This window comes from Gambusia affinis, linkage group LG18 (genome assembly GCF_019740435.1).
Source record: "Gambusia affinis linkage group LG18, SWU_Gaff_1.0, whole genome shotgun sequence".
Lineage (NCBI taxonomy): Eukaryota > Metazoa > Chordata > Actinopteri > Cyprinodontiformes > Poeciliidae > Gambusia > Gambusia affinis.
In genome coordinates, this window is record NC_057885.1 from 15,531,995 (window position 1) to 15,555,866 (window position 23,872).

Below are 23,872 nucleotides of genomic sequence, written 5' to 3' on the forward strand. Positions count from 1 at the left end.
TCCATCCACACAATTCTACATTTTTCTGTTTTTGGAACATTTTTTCATTTACCCCAAATTTAAGTCATTTCATATGCACACTCCTACATTAAATCACTTCATTTTCCAGATCAGTTAGGATTAACAAAAATGACTCTTATTTAAAAATGAGAAAACATTTTTACGTCATTTAGTCTCATAAAAATCAGACATTCACATACTCTAAGATTAAATAATTGGAGAAAGCCCACAGAAGTGATCTCCACAAGTATGGTTTATTCTTGGTTGAATTACATATCCCTCAAGGTTTCAAGTTAATCTTTTCAAATCACGGGCATCTTCCTGTGTTGTTATTTCCCCTGATTATAAAAACGTCTCAAAGAAAATTCAGAACTTCTCCAAACATGTTGAGGTTGCTGAGCTTAGATAACAGGAAAGCAATGAAACAATTCAGTTTTAATATTTTATCCAAAACTTAGTCTGAAATGATAAAAAAAAAAACAACAAAAAAAAAACAAAAAAAAAACTTAATTTAGAAATTGATCAGAAATATGCTTTTATTTTAATAAATGGCATCTGGTTGCTCAACTTTTAAAGCAGAGGCAGTAAAAACAGAATACAGATACCTTTTTGTTTGTAAGCAAAATAACATTACTGCTCCCTTCTGCACATACGTGTACTAGAGACATGCAAGTTGGCAGACTGCATGGGGAAGATGACGGTTTAACCAGCAGGTGGCGGCAAATCATCACTTTTTACAGCATCATGTTAGACAAATCAGTATCTCTGCTCCTACGTGAAATAGGACCACAGATGGCGCATATAGATATGGTTAAATAAAACTGTTTATTTAGACATCAGTTAATAAAAAATAAAATTAAATGTTACAAAAATTCTTTAAAATCAAAGAGCTGTACAAATCAAATCTTTATCATTTGACCTTGACATAGAAAAATACTAAAGGCACTGTGCATTAGTCTGATATATATATACACACACAAACAGAAAGGAAAGACTGTTGCAACACTTTATCCTTAACCTCCCTTAAAAATAATTAAGCCTTGACTGTTGAACTGCCCATGCACATAAACCGTGTTAAAGAACAACGGAAAACAAATACAAAACAGAATAAAAGTTAATACACAATTAAAAATAATGTGCTGTACACATGTCAAACATTCTATTTATCATAATCACAAGTTGCCTCCTAATTAATTTGTTTTCACCTTCACTGGCATTAGTGAAAGATCTTTTCAAACAAAAAGCTTCTCCTCCAAGAAGGCTGAGTTACTTAAGGACACAGACGTCTGTAAAATAGTGGCTTTTTTAATGTTTCCCTAAAACGACCATGCAAATATCTCTCAAACAGAAACAAGAACCTCTCTGAACGCTACAATGGGAGGAGTTAAATAAAAGCTTCCATAAAGTCTAGACAGAACAAGGAGAAACATGATACATCTTAGAGTGATTTGTTTTCTAATCTCTTCTTTGTTAAAGTGACTTAATCTGACACATTCCTCACCGGTCTAATCCTCCAGACATACAGCAAAGTTCTCAGGACGTTTTGTACCTTTATAGCGCTCTATTGTGCAAATTCACAAAATAAAGACAATCGCCTTCCTTTCTGCAATCTCTTTGGCATTCTGTTTTGCTATATCAAGCGCACTGAGAGGAACCACAGAAAGAGTTGGTGTAACAGTCATTCCATTCAGCGTCCGGATGCAGGAACATTCAAGTTCATTGTTCGATCATAGGAAACCGTGTTCATCCAGAAATTTGGGAGTAACTGGGTTCCACTTTGCAGTAGTCTTAGTTGTAGAGAAGCCTGCAAAAAGAAAAAGATGAAAAGAAATTGTTCAAATAGATAAAATAAAATGTGTCATGTCTCTACTAGAACTACCCTCAAGTAGTACATTTTATTTATGGAACCAATTTCACAGATAAAAATCTAAAAATTAAACATTAGAACAGTTTCCCTGTCCCTTGTAAAGAATTAAAGCCGCAGAAACAATTCAATAAATCTACTGTGGTGGAAAATGGCAGCTTCTTTTATAAAATCTCACATCGGTTCTAGGCATGGCTGACTCGTTTGGTGATTTTTTAAAAAAAAGCAAAATAAAGTTTTAAAGAGTAATTTCAATTTTCAAGTGCAACTCTGCTATAAATTCTGGTTGAATCTTTGCTGCAACACATCTGAATAAAAAGGCTGAATTATTTTCTTGGCATTTAAGGAAGTTCTGCAAAAACCTGGCCATTAACCATTTATTGTGTTCAGTTGTGTAGTAGCAGGGATGCATCCAGAAGTTGTTCTCGAGAACTGGAGTTGCAGTCTCCTGTGCTCTGTACCTGATTCGGTTGTACTGTGACCTCTTCCTTCTGCGTCGCTCTCCCCTGATGAGGTGTGGTCCTCTGCTCTCCTGTACAAGCCCGGTTTCTTGTGGTATTTGGCCCGGTAAGTATCTGTCATGCAGCTGTCCACAGAGAAGAAAGTGGTTGGGAGGACCATGTCTGTGAGGGAGGAGGATAGGGAATCTGCACTGTCCTCCAGTCTGGGTTTTGGACTGGGTAATCTGTCCTCGCTCTCACTGGCTGACAGGTCGTTCCTCTCCTGGTCTGAAGACCCCGACTTAGAACTGGCGTCAGAGGAAAGTCTGTGCTCGACGGGCGTCTCGATCCATCGCCGGAGAACAGACAGGCTGTTTTTGGGCTGGTTGCGGGGGCAGATGCCAGGCAGGTTGGGTTTGGGAGCCAGAGGTGGATGATAGCTGTGCAGGGAGTTTGTGTGGCCAGACTCGTCTTGCTCAGAGAGGGGTCCGGTGAGGTCATCCGAGCTGTTCCACTCAGAACTGCTGGTCTTCAGAGAGTAAGGAGGGACGGGGCTTGCAGGGCTGCCGTCCGGATTTTCCTCTTGCTCACTATCCAGGCCATTGTTCTTTTCTAGGATTCCAGGCGTATATCGGAAGGCTCTTCTTCTGTTAAAGTACAAAAAATAAAAACCCTAGTATTAGTCTTGAATTTGTCAAAAACATGTTTTCGACACCATAGAACTTCAAGAAATGTTTGCTACCTTTCGATGGGTCGACCAGTGAGGACGTTGACATTTGGTAGATCAGGGGATTTTCTTCCTTGATCTGAATAGAAGAAAAATAAAAACAAGTAATGTGTGACTGTTTTCTATTTGCACATGAATTTCTTTCGGTCTGTCAGTAAAGACATGTTATCCAACAGGGGTCATGGTGAGGCCCGCTCTGCCTGGTGCCGGGAGAGGAAGTATCAAACCAGCTAGTCTGGCACAGCGCCCTCGGGCCCCCTGTGTACCACTCTGACTGTCTGATGCAGCCAAAGTACATGGCCCTTCAAAGGAGGGAATGTGAGTTAATGTGCAGGCCCAGACAGCCCAGGCCAACAGATCCTAAAAGCAGAACTGACCCAGAATGAACTCAAACAGAAACTAAGAGACACAAATAAAGAAGAAAAAGTATATTTTCAGGGTCAAGCATGTGCTATAATGAGTTGTATGGTGCTTTGCAAGTATTTTTACCTGTGGATTCTTTACCATTTTGTTGCATTACAACCAAAAACTTTAAAATTGTTTTAGTATTCAGCCCAATGAGAAAACGCATTGTAGTAACCACACGTAACTACAATTACAGCTGTAAGTCTTTTTGAGGAATGTGTCTTCGTTCATGCAGAAACTGACATTTTTGCCCAATTGTTGTTTTTTTTCCAAATAGCTTAAAAAAATTCTGATTTATTCAAGTCCCAAATGGGCAATTAATAGTACAGCAAATATATATCTATAAATATACCAAAAAATATAAAGTAAAAAAAAACAACAACAACAAAATGTGCCAAAAAAAAAAATCTGTTAACATTAGTTTTAAAGTCTTACCAGATTCTAAACTGGATTTCGGTCTGGACTTTGAGTTGGCCACTCTACCTCATAAATATGCTTGGATCATTATTGCTCTCTCTGGATATTTGTAGTTGTTTCCCTAAATAAGCATGTAACTCCATTCATCTTTCCCATTAACCCTCAGCAGCCTCCCTGCCCCTGCTGTTAGAAAATATCCCCCCCACCCCACTGCCTGCCCAGAAACAAAGCCACCACCATGATGTTACATCAGTGGCTTCAACTGACAACACATGGTGTCCTGTGATGCATGTTGGCACCCGTTACATGGGTGTTGATAGAATGAAGAAGATTTTGTGAAACATCAAGTCCTGTCAGGTTTTTGAAGTGTGTCTGTCAATTTTTTATGCACATTTATGGCAAAATAAAAAAAAAAAAAATAAAAAAATAAAAAATAAAAAGTTAAAAAGCATTGATAGATCTCCTTTCACTTTACTTTGAATGCGTCTATCACATAAAATACATTAAATTGCATGGTTGCTACAGGTTAACGTGGAGAGGCTGAAAAGGTGAACATCCTTCAACTTTCCGGGAGAAAAAAAAACTAATTTAGAAACAAGTCTATGGATTGGTGGGGAGAGGATGCTGGTGGGTGTGATTTAAGGGACTGGAGACAGACATCAGCTGACTAACAGGACAAGCAGCAGTGAGTGAGGACCATCTGTGATGTGTCAGCATAACCCCCTCTTTCCCTCCTCCTCCACTCTTGCTCTCTCTCTCCAAAGCATTAGTGGCTAAATCCTTTGTGCTGGCATGCAATTACGCCGGGGTCAGATTCCCAGACTTTAGATCCCCTCCACAACACTATTGCATTTTTAAGCCACTAAGTCCATGTGGGCAGTTTACAATTTGATGCCCCTGATCTGGAGAGTTGGCAATCCGCTGTTCCAATACGATTCTCAAAAATAACAAAGAGGGACGAGAGTGTAAGTGTGTTCCCTTTGGGAAATCCCTGTGTCTTGATGGTCACATCCACCTTTTCTAGTGAAATGCTTTCAGGAGAAAACTCTGGAAAAACCACATAGGGCTGTTAAAACCAAAGCTTATTTACAACAAGCGTCTTTAACTCTCACATTAGCCAGTTTTATTAGTTTGTTGTTGTTTTTTTTTTACATAAAAAAAAAAAAAAAAAAAAGTTTTTCCACTTTGGTATTACAACTAGAGCAGCAGATGCCAGCGAAACAGATGTACTCTGAATGTCCTGCTGGGAAACCCTCTATGCGCGCCGATTGCATGGATTAAGCTGTGCTTCTGGAGCAATTAGGATCTAAAACTGCAGTAAGTGGTGTGCCATAAATTCCTCCCTTCCCAACATTCCTATTATAGCTGGAAAGGATCATGCCAAGTTGCTAAATAAGATTTGAAAAGGAACCAAGTAAAGCTACTTCTGTTTGATAAAGATGGACCTTCCGAAGATAAAGAGGGAGAAATCCAACCACGAAGTCCTAAAGCACAGATTTTAAGTCTATTTAAATGTTACTTTTCATATCAAAAAATCCCCAAAAAGTAAAAAAAAAAAAGACTGAAAGTCTACAAAGTATCTATGCAGGTCTATAGTTATATTCATCACAAGAATTGATATGTGTGGTAAAAATGTAAACTGACAGCTGCCCTCCCATTTGAACGTGCTACCAGAGGGGATTTCAGACTTTAATGGACTTCTAGAATGTCCTGGTGTGACTCTGAAAAATGCTGCCCCCGTTGCTGAACTCCAGCCAAATTGACTCTGGACGCATTTACTGCAGCTTGTCATTTCAATTTGCAGGCAGTAGGGTGTAAATATCCCAGCTGGATCTTAAAATAGCTTAGGGGACACTCATCAATTGGATTTTAGGTCAGGTTTAGCCCGAGCGGTTAATATTTTAGGACTTTGCGAAAAATCTAAACGAATCTTCTTAAATGCAGTAAGGCTTTCTTCGAAAAAAATAAAAAGAATGATGATACTGCAGTAATTCTCTGGAGACTGTAGGGGGCCTATGTGAGTATATTTGAGTTAGACGAGCTACAGAAGCATCTTATCTTTAGTTTTACCAAACATAGGTCTGAACAACGCTGGGCACCACTAAGTGTGGATTCAACAGCAACATGGAGTAACTGCTGTCTTATTGAAACTGTACTTTGTTGAAGTCATGTTCTAACTCTTGGCAGGTAAACTCCTGATATTTTCTGCTTGGTAGGGCACAGCTGGGAAGCCTTTTACATGTTCACTGATTACCAGGGTTAAGTCAAAGCAGTCCTGTGGTGAAATTTAATGAGTGAGGTTTTTTTTTTTTTTTTTTTTTTAAGCATTTAGCTAATCTGATATTTCTTTCTTTCTTTTGCGCATATGCTGTATACAGCTGAATGTAGAAAATGTGTCCCAGAGATAAACCAGTCTAATCCCTCTGTACCCTAACTGAAAGATAAAATAAAAACACCCCCACAGCATGATTCATACTGAGCTCACAGTTTAATAGGTTTCTTTATTTACCAGCTATGATTGTTTCCAAACTCATTTTCACAGCAGCTTTACCTAATAGATCTACATAATGATGGTGCTACCTGTGAGAGTAAGACATTTTTCACTGCAAGCAGAAAATTCAAATAAAACTACAAGTACACATTAAGTTGCATGTTGCACATGGTGAAGCTGACTCTGGCTGTAAAGGGGTTAAATCCAGCCCATGAGGAGCCAAATCTCAGGCTGTGACCTTAACATTACTGATGGAACAATAAATCAAGAAAACTGCTCTCTGCTATCTTAACGCTGCAGATTCTTACAACATAGACAAGAGCTTTTCTTCAATGTCAAGCCAAAGCCAGGCTGAAAGGGAGATGCTTCAGCCTTCAACATCATCATTCCTTCATTTACATATTTATTTATATAACAGCCAGAGTAATGTTTGTCTTCTGTAAAAGATTGTACAGGGCTCGGCCTTTTTTTGCACTTTGTTGTCAAGAAAAGCCAACAAACACAACAATGTCACCTCACTGTAGGTGAAGGGATCATCTTTTTGCCACTCCAGAAGAAAACACGTCCTTTGCAAACTGTCTCCAACATCTTGTTATGGTTTATCTATTTCAATTAATCAATTGTTCTTTTCTTTCTTTTTTTTGCTTTTCTTTCAAAGACTGGTTGATTCTTATAATTTACAAAGATTGTAATAGTATGGTTTCATTTTAATATTCAAAGTTCAGAATGATGCAATACAACAATATACCAGTTATAGTTTTGAGCCGTTATTTACAAAAGGAAAGTCACTTACCGGTAATAAACTGAGAGTACAACACATCAGGCCTCAAATCATCTTCTCCTCTTGGAGGAAAGTGATCCCTAAAATACAGAGGGCATACATTATTCATGTATGTCTGGAAGCTGCAAAATGTTATAAAACATTGGATTTTTACTAATCACTAAAATGAAATGCGATGCAAGGAGAGGACAAAAAAGCAAATTTACTCCAAAATAACCATGACGCATCTTCACAGAATGATCTGCTGAAAAAGCAACATTTGTCAAGCTAGCAGGGTGAACAACTCTGACATGTCTATATTAAAGCTCTATGTGTTGGAGCAGGAATGGACCAGTAAACCAGGATCATTATCTTCAAACAGAACCTGTGTCGTGATCAATCGGACGACGGCCCACCATAACAAAGTGTGTGAATGTGCCCTTTGTGTGTTTTATCTTAAATAGGTCTCACTATTCTTAGAGATGTTCTTTGTGTTGTGGCAGGCATGAAGTATTTCATACATGAAGTCAGTTTTGGGGCTACAAAAAAAAAAACAACTAAACTTGACGGTTGACCTTACCTCATTAGATGCAGCTCTGGTATGGGCCGGAGGTCCTTGGAGGAAAGACCGTCAACAATGGGGGAGTCCAAGTTTGCTGAACCGTTGCTCAGCCTGTCACTGCTCTCATATCCAGATTCAGTTCTCTGGATCTTCCAGTTGTCGTTGCGCAATTTAAGGTTAGCCGAGCCCTTTGACCTGTCCGTGTCATTGTGGCCATCCCGGGTGTCAGAGTCCAGCGAGCTCCGGCTGCCCCCGGTTTCGTTCTTCTGTTCGTCTTCGTAGATGGTCATCAGGCTCTTCGGTTTGCGTTCTTCCAATGCCCCCCATGTGAGGTCTCTGTCCTGCTCGTGGTCACGCGACGGTGAGTGACTGCTTGTTCTTCTCCGTGGGCTGTGGAGCCGATGCTCCTGTATCTGTGCGTTCCCATCATCAACGCTACTCAAAATGCTGTCCACGTTTAGTGCCTCCCGCATGGGCCTCCAGGCTCTGCTGGAGTGGTTGTTGCTCCTCCCGTTTCGGTCCCGGGAATCTTGGCTGCTGTCCGTGTCGTATCCGTTGATGAGGTGCTCCGGTCTCCGGCTCTTATTCCCGCTCCTCAAAATGGCAGTGCTGGGCGGCACTTGAAGCCTGGTGTGGATGCGCGGCGGGTCGTGAGAGGAGCGCGGTGACCGTGGCGGGTCATGAGAGAGCCGAGGTGAGCGTGACGGGTCATGAGAGAGCCGAGGTGAGCGTGGCGGGTCAGAAGAGTGCGGAGTGTCGTGAGAGGAGCGAAGTGGATCATGTGAGGAGCGGCCGCCAAGGTGCGGCACTCGCTCTGTCCTGATGGGTCCCTTCCCTTGGCTTTTGTACAGCCGAGTCTCCAGGTACTGCTTGAAGCCGTTCTCTGGAGGGGAGGCGGAGCGGGAGTAGGTCCTGTCATGAGCCGGATCTGAGGTAAATAAGTTTTCAAGAGAGAGCACTTTAATTATTACATGGTATGATAATATAAAATAAACTTCACCAAAACTTTGAAACCGATACGTCAGGTAAATTAAGACAAAAAACATGATATTGAAAATAAAGTCTTCCTTTTCAACAGTTCATTTGTAGAAGAACATACGGTACAGAGACTTGCAAAGGTATTGGTAAACTTTGAAATTTGTGAAATGAACCTCTATGAAACATGGTGGCAGTAGCATTATGCTGTAGGGATGCTTCCCTTCATCATTTAGCATAGGCATTAAAGCTGTATTCAGTGTATAAAAAAATGAAGCTTTTCTTCTAACATTAATAAACTTGAGTGATGTAACCAGGTCTCTGGATGTCAAAATGTGAGTAGAGACCCTAAAAACTTGCAGCTGTTATTGCAGAGAAACTAGTTCTCCAAAGGAAACAGGAAGACTAAATTCACACATCTGACACGCTTCTATTGTTCGCAAACATAAAACTTCAATCACAAAAGATTCCAATAAAATCCATGAAAGTTTGTGCATGTTACACGGGAAAATGTTAAAATCAAGAAACTGCAAATAACCTCGCCCCAGTTGAAAGTGGACCTACACAGAGTTTTAAACACCAAGATGAAAAAGCTGCAACAAGGTCCACAGGAGGCAGAGCACGAACATAAAGGCAAAGGAGGAGGACAAAAATAATTGGTGTTAATTATGTTTGCAGATGACAAGAAAGTGTAAATTTGAGTCAACATGAAGTCAATTTTCCTGCAGAGTTTGTTTAGAAATGTCAAAGCAGTGACACTTTTCTGCATAAATGTATGCTTGTTTTAGTGTGTTGTGGTGCCTAAAATACAATAACAGCTACTTTTAAACACAAGTTTAAACGGTAGCTCTATGCATTTTTGTGACTATGCAAGTTCAAATGACAAGTCCCACATATCTTTAAGCATTTTTCTTTCTAATGCGCACAGCAGTGTCATTTTGGCATAACCGTCTAAGTGGCTGAGAAAAATCAATCTACTCCAACTTTGTGTTTTAGTGTTCAAAAATTGAATTTAGTACTTAATATAACTGGCAGTCCTTGGAAATAAGCCTACAGGAGACTGACTCACTTCATTTTGCTGACAGTGTGCCAGAGCTAAATCACTTCAAACTTGGCTCGCTATACGTACAAAGTGTTGAAGAGTTTCTGCCGCCGGCTCAAAGTTATTAGCTGTATGCAGAGATAAGGACAGTTTTAAACATGTGGACTCAAAATCTGATTTTGACCAGATCAGTGAACGCACTACAGCTACGAATTAACAAGTCACTGTGGAAACATAACTCTTTGATTTGGAAGTTGAAACAGAAAAGAAAATTCAGTTATTTATGAGAAAAGTGGAGTCAGTAATAATAAATGAAATTCAGACTCCCTCTTTTAACAGCCAGAGACCCTTCTGCAGATAACAGGAAGGCTGTTCTGTTTTGTCTTGTTGAAGGGACCAAGATTAGGAAATGAAGGTCCAAACCATATCTTCCCCCTCACAACATTAGGCTTTATGAATTTTAAATGGATCTTACTGAAAAACAATAAAAGTGATATGGAGAACTTCTGCCTTTGCAGGTGTTAAAACAAAAGAAAAGAAAAGAAAAAGTCTCGTATACAAGTAAATGACAAATGACTGACTGTTTTTAACTGCACCAACGGCTCAGTTGCAAAACCTGGAACATTTTACAGTTTTAGTAAGTTTCCAATAAACCAGGAGCTGTTTTTCTGATGTTCATTTTAAAATAAACATTTTGGAATAAAGAAAGTTGGGGGGGAAAAATAAATTGAAGTTTTGTTACTTATTTATACTCAAAAAGATAAAGGAATCATCTAAAATCCATGTCAGCATGCCAAAACCTCGGCCAAATGTTGATCAGAAACAGGCTTTTTTTTAATAATCTGTGTATCTTTACTTGTAGAAATTACAGTGTCACCTTCAGCTGAGCCGTTTATCACGAGTGACACTAACTTGTCGCTAACTGACGCCATAGCAAATGATATGAAGCATTAGATGTATGCTACAAACTGTGCTCCATAATCCCCCCCTTCCACACACACATAAAAACACTTCATTAAGAGAGACAAATCAAATCAGTCAGGCACTGATGAAAACATACAAACCCAAGCTGTGAATTGCATTAGAAAACTTAGGGCTAAAATATAAGTTAATAATGGATAAAATGTAAGGGTACTTTTCCGTCTGTGGATTTCAGCCGTTTTCTGTTTTTAGTAAAAGTTGTCAGTATTGATGTAAACATGAGAAAGAAAAAAAGGGAGTTTGAGAGCAAGGAGGATCAACTCTGGCTCAAACAGATGTCAGCAGCTTTAATCCCCTTTCTGACACATTGCTCCAAAACCGAAAGTTACATAAGGGCATGACGAGGGAAAAGGGACAGCTTTCTGTTCCACTACGCCTCATGTTTCTCATGCCGAGTCTCCTATAGACCCACATACGGGTGAAAACCCACCTCTGTGGCGATGCTCCTGGCTCCGCTGACCACCTCTGTCAGCATCTCTCCTGACTGGATGCATTCCTCTCAAATCTATCGCTCTCTGGGCAACTTCTCTGGAAAAATCCCTGAGGCGTCCTTTAGGATCACTGGTCTCACGTTTCACTACAAATTAAAAAAAAAATCAGCAATAAAAGAAACAGCACAAAAATTCCGCATCCCACATATTTTACTTTCTTGAACCATGATTTGTTTGCACTCTGAAAATGAAGATAGGAAAAACACCAGAAAATCCCTGAGAAGGATCTGGTGGAAAATTCCAACAGTGCTGAAATCCTTCAGTATCACATTACTTGGTAGGATCTGTGATCACTACTTCCTCCTGCTCGTCACCTTTATGCTTTCAAGTCTCCAGCAGCCTGAAGGCAGAAAGTGGCCCAGACACCACTGTGCACAGGACACAACTGCTGGTGTTTTTTTTTTTTTCATCTGTACCTTAATTTCATTGTTTATTTATATTACTTTATTAAATGTTTTTATTTCCATATTATCTAATTAATGCTATAGATTTATTACTAAATAACTAACAGCTTTGCAGTCTTATTTGTTTTGTTCTTGACATTATTTTAGGTTTCATCACAAATACTACATTTTGCATTTATTTTTTATTTCTATTGTAACCATTTATGGAGGTTTTACACTTTCAGTGTCTTTCTACATACAACATTTTATTTTCTTCATTCTTCACTATGTGGTCGTTTTTTCTCAAGTTCTCATCCTCATAAATAGTGTGATGCATGTACAATAATTTAAAAATAGTAAAAAAAATCTATTTCATAATTTCTGTTGTAATGTCTGTTGTGTCTGGTTTTAAGATCTTTGCACATTTATATAATAATAATAATAATCAAAAATTATTAAAAATATTAGTAAAATAATCAAGAACTATAACAAAATAACATTTAATTTTACAGCAATAAATTATATGATTTACAAAGACATTTAATTCTCCCTTCCAGTGACTGAAATGCCAAATTTCTACTTGTTGCCAGAAACCGAAGAGAAAAAGTGGTAAGAGAAATGTTAAAAGGCCAGAAAGGGACAGAAATCAAACAAAGTAATTTGTACTTCCAGTTTTTCCTTTGTTAGTCAGTAAATTCCAACAATTTGCTTTTTCTTGACCTCAACAATTTGAATTTGCTCATTCTTGCTCTTCTGCCTGCATTTTCTTTTCTTCTTTTAAACTGTGTGATAATAATATTACGCTACATGTGTGCAGAAATGACTGGTCTTCGTGACCTTTCTCCCCAACATGAGTCCCCAACCCCTTCTGCGTTCCAAACATGGCCAGATTTAGTTTTACAGCAAAGACGTTTAATTATCACTACCCCTGGTTGCCATGCCAGATCTCTGCTTGCTGCCAGATTCTGAGGACAAAAATATTTATCAGCGAGGCAGGCTTCTAATGAGCTGAAAAAGGACGGAAACTAAACAGTGTGACTCATCTAGTTCAACACGTCTAGTTTTTCCCTTAAAAGATCTCAAAATGTTAGTGAATTTATTTTCTTGTCCTTTGCTACTTAATTCTTTGTTCTCATTATTCAACCTGCACTTTGAGTATTGTAAATTACTTCATTCCTTTACCTTGTCCCCGTCCACTGCTGGTCTGTTCGCTGCCCCTGCTGAGAGTCGAAGTGGTTTTCTTTTTGTGAGGCTCGTGGTCCGGCACAGCTTTCAGATTCTCTTTGGTCAATTCAATCTTCTTGGGTGCTGGAATTAGAGACTCAACACCTGCAGGAAAGAAAACACATTGTCAAGCTCAACTTTCTCACAGCGCTATTTTGTTCAGGAGTAAAAATAGAGACTTCAACCTTGAGCATTGAATGAGAATTGAAACGACAGTATCTTCAGCCATCATCATGTAGTTTTTCCGGCTGTTCTGACAGCTCTGATGGATACTGAGCAGCTGCCACAGATTGGAGCTGGGGCACAGCCAGCACAGAGAGTTGGAGGAGGATCTTTAAAGGGGATGAAAAAAAAAAAAAAAAAAAAATCTCCCTAACTGCACAAATCCAGGGATAAATAATCCCAGCAGTTGATATGTTTTCATCACTACCGCCTGGCTACAAATGTAACCAATATGATTTTAAAAAGTGAAACACTTTCAGGTCCGATTTCAAGACTTTTCAAGATTCAACTTCCCAGAGATCCAAGTGGGTCTGTAAAGATTTAACACCAAAGTTTACTATGAATTTAATATGTTTGTATGTACAGGTGTGGGTTTTACTCATGGAACCAGAACAACCAAACTGTAGCAGAAAAAAATGGATAGAGGGATAAACGGATGGCTGGACAGATGGACAATGACTAGAGGAACAAACGGATTGAAGAAGGAAAGATTGATAGAGGACAGATGACCAATGGATGGAAAAATGGACTGACCAACAATAGGCAAAAAATGAAAAGGATGGACAAATTAACAGATTAATGGACTGATGAAGAAAGTGACAAAAGGACAGGTAGATAAGGAATGGATCGACAATGGGCCAAAACTGGGATGAATAGACAGAATGACCACAGGACATTAGACGAGTAGATGGGTGAAAAGAAGGACAGTGGAAAAAAAAAAAAAAAAAACAACACTGGGCAGCAAGTTATACCTGCCGCATCTCCATTGACGCTGGTCTTGTGGGTGTGCGAGTGGCTTCTGTTGAGTCTCGAGGCATCTTCTGTGTGGATGGCACTCCCATCAGGGTTGGAGTAAAAGAGAAGTAGAGGCTGGAAGTGACCTTTAATGCATTTGGTGACCACATCTTTCCACCGAGAACCAATCTGCAATAGAGACAAGAAAACAAAAAATATTGGCAAAGGATTTAAAGTCTAAATTAATATGATCCACTGAGACAAAACTAGGCAAAAACACCAAACTGAGTATGGGAAAAGGGTGCAAAGGTAAGGTTGTTTGATTATAGAATAAAATAGTATAATTACTTAGGTTAAATGATTATTTAAAGGATTTTTCACAGAGTTTGTAAAGAAATAAGCATTTACTCCACTTGGAGAACAAAAAATTGGCTTGAAATTAAAACTCTTCTGATATCTTCCTGTTGAATCTTCACACTTAAAAAGGCATTTCATCAAATGAAGGAAAAATAGATTTAGTACCATTTTACAATTTTTGAGAATAAAATTCTAAAGATTTTAAACTAAATTATTAGTGTTTCAAAAAGAGAAAAAAAAATACATTAGATAAAAAGAATATGTGTCTCAACTAATCAGAGTACAATTATTTTTTATTTGTTCCTCAATTTGGAAATAGTTAGGGTATTATTATTTGTGTCAAGTGAAATAATAATAAAAAAAAAAACACAAGTTACTTTGACCAAACCAATTTGCTCACATTTTAGGTCCCAATCAAGTTCATATCGAGATCCAGTCAACTTCCCTGTTAGTTGTCAAATGTTAAGTTTCAGATGAAAAACTTGAGGATCTGGGGGGTAAATCCTGTTAAATCATTTCGGTGAATTTTTTAATTCCTGCAGTTTTTTGTAAACTAGTTTAGTAATTAGCTGTCAAAGTGAAACTTATAATCACCACAATTTCTACCAGTTTCCCTTAGCAAATATTCCACCAGTTATTCTGGCCAATATAAGGAAACAATAAAAACTCCCTGGCTAATTTAAGCTCCAAAATGCTTACTGTGTTCCTAATCTTCAGAAAAAGCTATTTTATGAAGCTGGGGGGGAAAAAAAAAAACACGGCAAGGCGACAGTGTCGCAGTCATTCTGTGACAACTGTTTGAGGACTCCTAGGAACGCTGGCGAGCTGCGATTCAGGTATTTGGCAGGAGCTGAAGCAAAGTAGCTCCTCCATCTCGCTCAGGAGGGTTTGCACACGCAGCACAAGCTACTGATGGATTGACGCAGAGCCAGGCGGCTGCTGCACCACCGTCCCCGAGAAAATAGTGAGCAGGATGAGACAATGGGCTTGCTCACACATTCGTATCATAAAAATGGTTTAAAAGAGGAAAAAAATCTGGGAAAAAAAACAACTGAATTTCCTTACAATATATATAAATAATACAGTATTCTGTGCGACGTTTTCTCTAACACAATTGAAGGCATCCATTAAAAGCCTCAACACAGACTTTAATACTCTAAATGCAGTCATAAAAGAATTGAGGAGCTTCTCTGTTCTGCTTTCAAACTAGGCCAATGCTCACCAACTCATTAGGCACTAATGATTTAAATGGTGCTATCTTAACCTTGCAATAATCACAAAAAATATAATTTCTTTCTATAATTCTCCCTTTTTAATGTGAAGGATCAGCAATACATTCATGTACAAACAGTGGAAATTTAAGCAAGCTGCAATATGTAATTTAATAGTGCTTAAATTGTATGTTGTGGCTTGCTTGAATTTATTCGTTATGCTTTATTTAGAGCTTAAAAATAAATCTTCTGATAATTTGTTAAATTGCCCCGTAGGGGTCACACAAGGCTTCTTTCTTGGAAGGATCTTGCTGAATCTTTATATTAATGCTTTACCAGATACCCCCATAGATGTTCATGGTAAATGTAAGCAAGCAACACAGTTATTTTATACACACAGAAGCATATTCAAGTCCAGTATCAGCTTTGAATCAAGTTCAGAAATGGCTTTATAAATCTGCAAGTTTCCTTTCATCTCAGTGTCTTTTGAAGGGCTGAAAATCTTGATATTATGAGTCATTTTGAGTGATATTGTGATATTCTGGACTCCGTTTTACCTTTTAAAAATCACAATAAGTCACCAAAACTGCTCAGTTTAATTTTTAAAACCTTGAATGTATAAGACCACAATTGAATCTGGGTAAAGAACTCAATTTAATGAGATTTGAGGATTGTATTAATTTTAAATATGCTTGTTTTGTACATAAAACTTTGCATAGACTTGTTCCACTCTTTTAAGTGAGTTTTCTTTAAATGAATGACTGGAGGGACATAGGCACCAGATGATGATTTAAAAAAACCACATGCAGGAACATTTGGACAAAAAATTATTAATAAAATGTTGTAAATATTGGAAAAGTTTACTATCATACAACAGGTATCCTCTCTTTCTTGTTCTGTCTCTCTATTGTCTTCATTGAACGGGCTTTACTGAAACATATCTATATATCTAGGATCCAACAACCCTAGATATATAATCTTTCATAAGTAACCTCTGTGTCAAGTAGACCAGCAAGTGACCTCCTCACCTCTTTCACTGTTGCATCATCAAAGAAAACCCATTTGGAGGATTTGGTGTGGAAGGCGAAGGCACAGTAGTGGTGGCTGGAGTAGCAGATCATCCCCACAAGCAGCAGCTCTCCCTTTTTGGCATGCTCGTCAGTCACCCTGTAGAAGAGCTGTGGTCGCCAACACACACACAAATAAAATATTTATACCCAGGTGATTGATGCACAAGTAAGCAGGAAATAAAGCTAAAACTGTTGTTCCTTCCTAGCTCAAATAGACCAATAGCAGACCTTCACATCTATGTGCCAATCTTCCTACAGTTCTTGCTAAACCAAGGGTTATTGTCTGCATTTGTTGCACAAACATTACAACGACAGCGTTGGTGAATAGTTTCTCTCAAACATGTTTCCTGAACAATGCGCTTTCTGTTTCCTGTCTTAAACTTAACAAGAAAAAGGAGAGCTTTCAAAGCAAATCAAGAAGGTGTAGGACTCCCTTTAACACCCAATAAAGTCACATGGACTGTTCCAAATGAATAAAATCTTTTGTGGTGGATTAATGTGAGGGCAGGTCTTAACAATTTTTTTCTGATGGTTTGGCTTTGAAACAGTTCAAGAGGGAGCTGCTAAGAAATCAGTCTGAAAAACGGCATGTAATGTGTGGACTGCGTCCTGATCTGAACTCCGCTGATTGATTTTTGCTTGTAAAGTTCAACCACACAGAGAGTTGATGTTAGTAGAGCCACTGAGGACTAGTTTGTAAATTATGTCATATTGTAGCTTGTAGTTCAATATTAATGTCCAACAGGAGACCTCAAGTAACACATGGCCACATTTGGGCCTAATTCCTGATTGAATGTTTATCTCTAAACAAGCTTCAGAGCGTTTTCTTTCTTTCAGTAAAACATGTAAAACCTTCATGTTCACTTCACAGGCATTCTCTCACACAAAGATGAGAGGGGGGCCTTTCTGACCATCTGTTTGATCGCCGGGAATTGGGCGTCAACTGCTTATGCAGCTGCACAGAATTCCACAGAAGTAATTCCCCACTTTATTTCCAACAAATGTCTGATTGTGCTACAATAAACTGACCCTAGAGCTGTCAGAAGGCGTAGTAGTTGCGTAAATGGTAACCAGTACCCTTTCCATACTTTTAATCAAGCCTGATGTTTTGGTGGACCCCACAGAGCTATTTTAATTTAGCTGGAAACTAAATTACATGTAAACCACAGCTTAAATGCGACTCACCGCAGAGAGGCTGAGATGAGGCCCCAGCGAGCGGATGACTTCCTCTGTGAGATCCGATTGTTCAGAGTCCCACACAAAGCCGATGGTAACTATTTCCGGGCAGTTCATCAGGACCTGTCTGATCCGGATCTTCTGACCACAGTTGCTCTGAAAGAAAGAAAAAGCAAAACAACAATTTCAGTCTCATTAAAACCACAGTTATAAAATATTTCAGAAACTGTGAGCAATATCAAGTCGTTGAATATGTAGGTGCACTTCAATTTAGAATACAATAAAAATATATATGTATCACAGTTATACATATCACATTTGAACAGTTTACAAAAAGCCTCCAACAAAATGACAAATCAGTAAAAACAAATGGATAAAAAAAAATACTTACTGGACAATTTCTAAGGTCCCCAATTGTACTTGCTGCTTGTAACAGTTCCCCAAAAGACTCATCACGACGCTGATGCGTCTGTTGACTAAGAAAGCAGAAAACACAAGATTTTTTTTCTATCAAAACATAATAGAAAAAAAAAATAGACATAATATGACCTATAGTGAATAGGATAAAGCAGCACTGCATTCTATTCACTGTAGGTCTCTTATTACCTCCTTTTAATAGGAAAAAGGGGCTTTAAATATTTTGTCCCTTACCAGAGTGCTGTGGTGGAAATATAATGTACCAGCTCTGTAAACGGCAGAGGGTCCGATGACGCCCCACAGCTACGGCACACGGACTGAAGAGGAGAAGGTCAGTGAGCAAAAAGGCAATAAAAGAAAGCTTATATAACTTCTGCCAACGACCATTTTATTATAGGCAGGAAATAAAAAACAAACCATTAAAGATGTATGCAGATGACCAAATGTGTGATTAAGTTTCAGTATTATTTGCTGCTTTGGGGTCAAAAAGTTAAGGGAGTCAGATCAAACGTGTGTTATCAGCTAGATGTAGCGAGAGCGTTTGTTTAGGACAGACACAGAGTCAGTGATGGGCATCAGTGCCACAGAGCAGGCTGGTGTGCATAGCTGGAATTTATGCGTACAGCATCTGTGCCACATCCGGTACAGCTGCTGCAGCAGCAGCATCATGCAGCCTGACAATAAAACACCCTCTGTAATCCACAAGGGGTGAGCCAGTGTGAAAACATGATGGATTGGATTTCCATTGTCTCAAGCATTGATTCATGTAGCACTGTGCAAGCGTATGGGTGCAGGACTCTAAATCCTAACGCCGTCTAAAAGTAAGTTCAGACCGTCCACATGTCAACCCTGAAGGCCAAACAGACACAATCATACATGGTAAAATTGATAGACAATGACCTAAGTAATAAAATATTGAGTATTTGTGAGTGTTAACAGTTGACAATACAATGCTGGACTCCAGTTTTCTCTGGTGCCCTCCATGATTTGATGAGCTGTTAAGCAAAATGTTTTCACTCAGCATTTCTGGGAAAACCTGATCTGATCCAGAGAGATACCAACCACTTAATCTCAGAAGGAGCAATTCTACTTTCTCTAAATATGGTCTAACTTATGAGTCCAGTGCCAATCCACAGTTCAGACCGTAATGGCAGATTGTATATAATTCAATCTGAATCTGTATGATTACGTTGTATGGATTTTAAAATATATCACTGTATATAAATTCTTTTTGCTGTGCATTAAGATGGCATTTGTTGTAAACTGATAGTAGGTAAGAAAATGTAGTTGAACTCAAAACATTGATAAATACCTTAAAGAAACCTACTGACCTGCTCATAAAGTGATATAGCAAACTTCTGATGCGTGATACAAGAGTTGGAGGTGCAGGCATCTGTCTCCTCAGGCACAATATGCAGGTGGATCCTCTCCAATATGTTTTCCTAAGAAAGACATGGAAATGCCTCAGATATAAAACAACAAACTCAATTGGAGTTTTTTCAATAACGTCTGTAACGTCATGGTGTAAACAAGCAGCTGCACTTCAGATTCTTTTTATTTTTACCAAGCCCCATAAAGTGCAAGAAATATTAAAGGCTTGCAAAATACTACGCCACACAGTATAGGCTCAACCTCAGTTTTTAAATGTGACACTGTTTCACAATGTGCCTCTTGGTGTGATAAGACAGTAATAGAAAAACAAACATATAAGAAACAAGTTAAATCAAAACAACATGTGCACATGTCCTATTATCCTTGGAAACAACTTTAAAATGCCTGAGAGTGGCCTGTTCATCTGGAGTACAATGGAATGCAAGTAAGAAAACAAGGAAACAATGCAGCAGTCACATCGCCCAGGGCTAATATGGTGAGAAAATTGTGCAGAACAAAAGCTAGGGAGCTTGTGAGAATACAGAAGGAGACAGGTACAAATGAACCCAGCTCACAAGTAGAACCAGTCAGGTACTGAGATATTCTCAAAGGCCCAGAAAAGGTCAGTAGTAGAAAAGATAGATTTTCTTGCAGCTTGCAAATATGCATCAGGAGAGTGACTTTACATTCAGACACATTTTGGTTTACAAAATTTTTGACCCCAAATGAGGGTCAAAAATGTGCGTAGTACATTACCTACGCTAGTTTTCTATGCCTTACTATTTTGTGTTGCACATTGGGGGACAAGATGTCCAGAAAACACGGATATGACATCCTTATGTCTGCTTAGGGCTCTCAGAATAAAAACAGAAAACTGAGAGGGAAGTAGATAACTGCATCACTAAAACCTAAGTACAAAAATAAGTAAGCAAGTAAATAATAAAGTAAATGAATTAACTAGATAGAAGGTAAATATATAGGCCTTTATATAAGTGCATGTGCAAATAATAGGTGAAACCATGAAAAATAAACATGATAGAAGTAAATAAGTCAGTAAATAATAAACAAGTAGATAAATATTCAAGTTACTAAACCTAAAAATAAGTTAGCGCGGGGAAAAAAATAATCAAAAAGCAAAAAAGAATGGATTAATATCCATTAAATTGATTGCCATGAAATGAGTACTTTTACATTTTGGTCAATTATGATGTCAAATACTATTGTTTCCAATTTCTTAAAATTTCTACATATTGTCACATTTAATGTCTATTTTGAATATTCAAAATAATGTGTGGTTCAGTGCCCCATCCAGGCATTTATAGTCCACAAGAAATTCATGTTGTCCTATTTGAAAGTCTCCCTTTAGATCCATTGTGATGAGGTTTATGCAAAACTCTGATGGGTTTCTAGGAATTAACACTGTAGATAACATAAACTAATACAAACAGACTAAAGAAAACCTTAATATCAAAAATAATAAGCAGTGGTCCAAACACAGCCAAAGTGCTTATATAACCTGTCATGATGATATTTTCTCCTATTGTGGAAGAAGTTGAGAGGGGAGGGGATAGGGGGGACAGAAGCTCTTTCAGTGACCTCCCCCAACAGTTTGTTGCAGAGAGTTGCCCTAACTGCGTGGCAGCATAACGCACAAACACTTACAAAGCACTCTGCGGCATCATCCATAAAGCCCAGCTGGAAGCGCTGCTCGTCCTTAAAGGTCTCTGCCAAGGCGTGACGCAGGTTGTCAGAAGGCAAGGCGCGCTCCCGACTCTGCTGGAACTGGGAGAAAAGGCCCTGACGAAGGAGGAGAAGAGAGGTTCACACATGGACAGTGCCACATTGTGTTTGCAGGCATTCATATATCTGGATTCATACCGCTAGATTTTTATTAATAGTCACTTTAAAGTAAAAAAAAAAAAAAACTTAATGTGAAAAGCACAAAGCAGCAAATGACATTTTTCAGACATTTCCACGCCATCCCTATGTTGAAACATGGTGCTGGCAGCATCATGCTGTTGGAAAGAAATTATTCGGTAAACAGAGAAACTGGTCAGAATTGATTGAATTAAAAGATAGTTTTACGCAAGAGAGCTAAATCATGTTTTCTACTTTGTGTTGGTCTACTTCATAAAATAAAACATATTGATGTTTGTATTGCATGTCAATGAAGGGGTATGAATACTTTTGCAAGGTAATGTACAATATTAATTTCTGTGATCAGGTGTACAATGCATCCATAACGGCAGAAAAAAAAAAGAAAAGCTTCATGGATATTTTTGCGCTTATGCTTATTTAGGAAGTTGCTAAAAATGTCGTACCTTTAGTGCACAAAAAATGCATGAGTCTCCCAGACAGAAATGCCCCGGCAGCTGTCTCAAGCTGCGTCTGAAGATGTCCAGATGCCACAGGACCTACAAAAAGCAAACAGAGAAGAAGGTTAATCTCCAACATCATATCTAATCCTCTTGATTGTAGGAAATCAGAGGATTTCCTACAATCTAATCATGCAAACACTCTCAGAAATAAAATAAAAAATTCTAACAACCAGGAGCAGAAGTTTTGTTTTTGTTGAGTGTGAATAATCTTATGTAAGAGAGCGAAACACCCTTGGGTATATTTTGTTATATGCATGACATTCAAAATGATGTCTCCAAGGTCTCAGAATCGTCTCTCATGTGGAGAAATACAGCCAAAAGCGATGATCATCTCCAACCAGCTCTGGGTTGTCTGAGCCTCTGAGTCATGGTCTTCTTTGAGACTGACCTAACTCATGAATGCTGCAATGAATCATCTCACCAGCCAGGGCTTCAGTGGTCAAAAGCAACAGTAGAGAACATTCATAAACTGCTGGGAAGCTCGGACAGATTTAGACGGTGACTAAGCCCCTGAAATCACTACAATAAAGACAGTCAGAGGGTGGAACATGTTGTACTGCGACACCTATAAAATAAATGAGCCAACAAAAATTTGGATAAACATTCAGCTATGTGATATTTAGGGCAGCATTTAAATTTCTTTTCCATAATTTATTTTAATAGTGTATTTTAATTTACTATTTTCCAGGTTCTAAATAAAACATAAGGGCTGAAAAAAAGGTGATCAGAGGGGCCAGTTTTTAGGAAGTCCTCCTTCTGCGAGTTTCACGGCTTGTTTATGCATTCCTAACCAACCAAGTCTTCAGATTCTTGGTTTTTAACCATTTGTCTTTCTGATGGTTTCCAGTTCTGTCAGATTCTTGGTTCCTTAAACACACACACCACTATTCTGGTAAGAGGGTTTTCTGGGTCAGTTTTGGTTCAAATCAGTGAAACTAAGAGTAGTTTATGCCACTTGAGGCCTATTTTTAACATTTTCCTCTTCCCCTCTTTAGTTCTTTCTTAATAGAAAGTTTCTGTACGATTCTGCAATTTGTTGGCTTCTAGTCTACATTACTACAATGTTCTTTCCGTTTCTAGCTTGTTCCAACTTGCTCTGGGTCACAAGAATGAAATTAGATTTTAGCATTTTTCAAATACACTCAGAACAACAGTTTTTCAATCCTAGTGAATCCTAGATTGGGTTGCGGTTTTCTCTTATTCAGTCCAGATTTCTCTCTGAGTTTTCTAGTTGGACTCAGTCAAATGCTTTCCTAATGTCAAAAATCTCATGAAAAAAAAAATTAAAACAAATTACACTGTATCTATATTTAAAAATGTTTAATATATCACAACCAGTATTTTATCAAATCTGATTCAGGTTTGATCAGTTTATGTATTTTACATTTTCAACTGTCATTGATAAAATTAAGTCCAGAACCTATAAAATCTACTAATCAGAATATTTGTTAATCTTAAAATCTAAATCTCAAACCACATCAAAACTTCAGTGTTTACAGATTTACATCCAAAGACAAAACAAAAATTATGATATCTAGCAGACTTAAAGATACTTTAATTCAACCAGGAAGTCTATTACTAAAAGCTAAGGTTGTTAGTGTTACTATTTTTCAAATTATTAGTTTCTTAAGAGCAGTTGAATATGTCCTTACTTTTTTAAAAGATTAATAAATGCAGTTATTGTGCGTTTTTTTGTAATGATAAAGTAACTTAAGTAGCCGGGGACATGAAGCTTCAGCCAAACAACCTATTCCCCAAAACAGACAGAAATACATTTTAAAATACTTTTTATTATCAGTTATATTGTTACATAATAAATACCACAAGATACAATTTGAAGTCTACATTGCCCAGTTCTTCTTCCAGTCAGAAGTAAATCTACTGGGGTAGGAATAATTTTGAGCTCAACAGTAAATGATCGTTGGTGGGTTCTGTTTGTGCATGACTTTGCACATCATCTGCATGTCAAAAGTATTTTTTTGTTTGTTTAGTTGTTTTTAAATCACAGCCAATTTATGTCTGACTGACATGGCAAAAACTGTACTACAGGCAGTGTGCATTATTTATTTGATCTCATGAATCTGAGTTTTCTGCGACTGTTTTTTCTCCCCTTTAAAATGACATTTGCAATAAAAAAAGATGCTGCTGTCACTCAATATTTGTCCTTTTTAAA

The 23,872-nt window shown here is 38.2% G+C and overlaps 1 protein-coding gene across 2 annotated transcripts in view; it reads right to left on the bottom strand.

Annotated features, from left to right (window-relative positions):
* Positions 1-235: 235 nt before the first annotated feature.
* LOC122820333 (inactive ubiquitin carboxyl-terminal hydrolase 53) overlaps positions 236-23,872 on the bottom strand; it is a 41,907-nt gene continuing 18,270 nt past the window's right edge. For both annotated transcript variants that reach the window (XM_044097661.1, XM_044097660.1), the window contains exons 3-17: positions 21,643-21,735; positions 20,984-21,118; positions 19,282-19,392; positions 18,185-18,267; positions 17,925-18,009; positions 17,543-17,689; positions 16,316-16,465; positions 13,737-13,908; positions 12,721-12,867; positions 11,095-11,241; positions 7,685-8,594; positions 7,138-7,205; positions 3,047-3,110; positions 2,326-2,951; positions 236-1,804 (exon numbers count right to left, since the gene is read on the bottom strand). In XM_044097661.1, the coding sequence (XP_043953596.1) occupies positions 1,728-1,804; positions 2,326-2,951; positions 3,047-3,110; positions 7,138-7,205; positions 7,685-8,594; positions 11,095-11,241; positions 12,721-12,867; positions 13,737-13,908; positions 16,316-16,465; positions 17,543-17,689; positions 17,925-18,009; positions 18,185-18,267; positions 19,282-19,392; positions 20,984-21,118; positions 21,643-21,735 (3,015 nt within the window). In that variant the 3' untranslated portion in view covers positions 236-1,727. The remainder of the gene's footprint in view (positions 1,805-2,325; positions 2,952-3,046; positions 3,111-7,137; positions 7,206-7,684; positions 8,595-11,094; positions 11,242-12,720; positions 12,868-13,736; positions 13,909-16,315; positions 16,466-17,542; positions 17,690-17,924; positions 18,010-18,184; positions 18,268-19,281; positions 19,393-20,983; positions 21,119-21,642; positions 21,736-23,872) is intronic.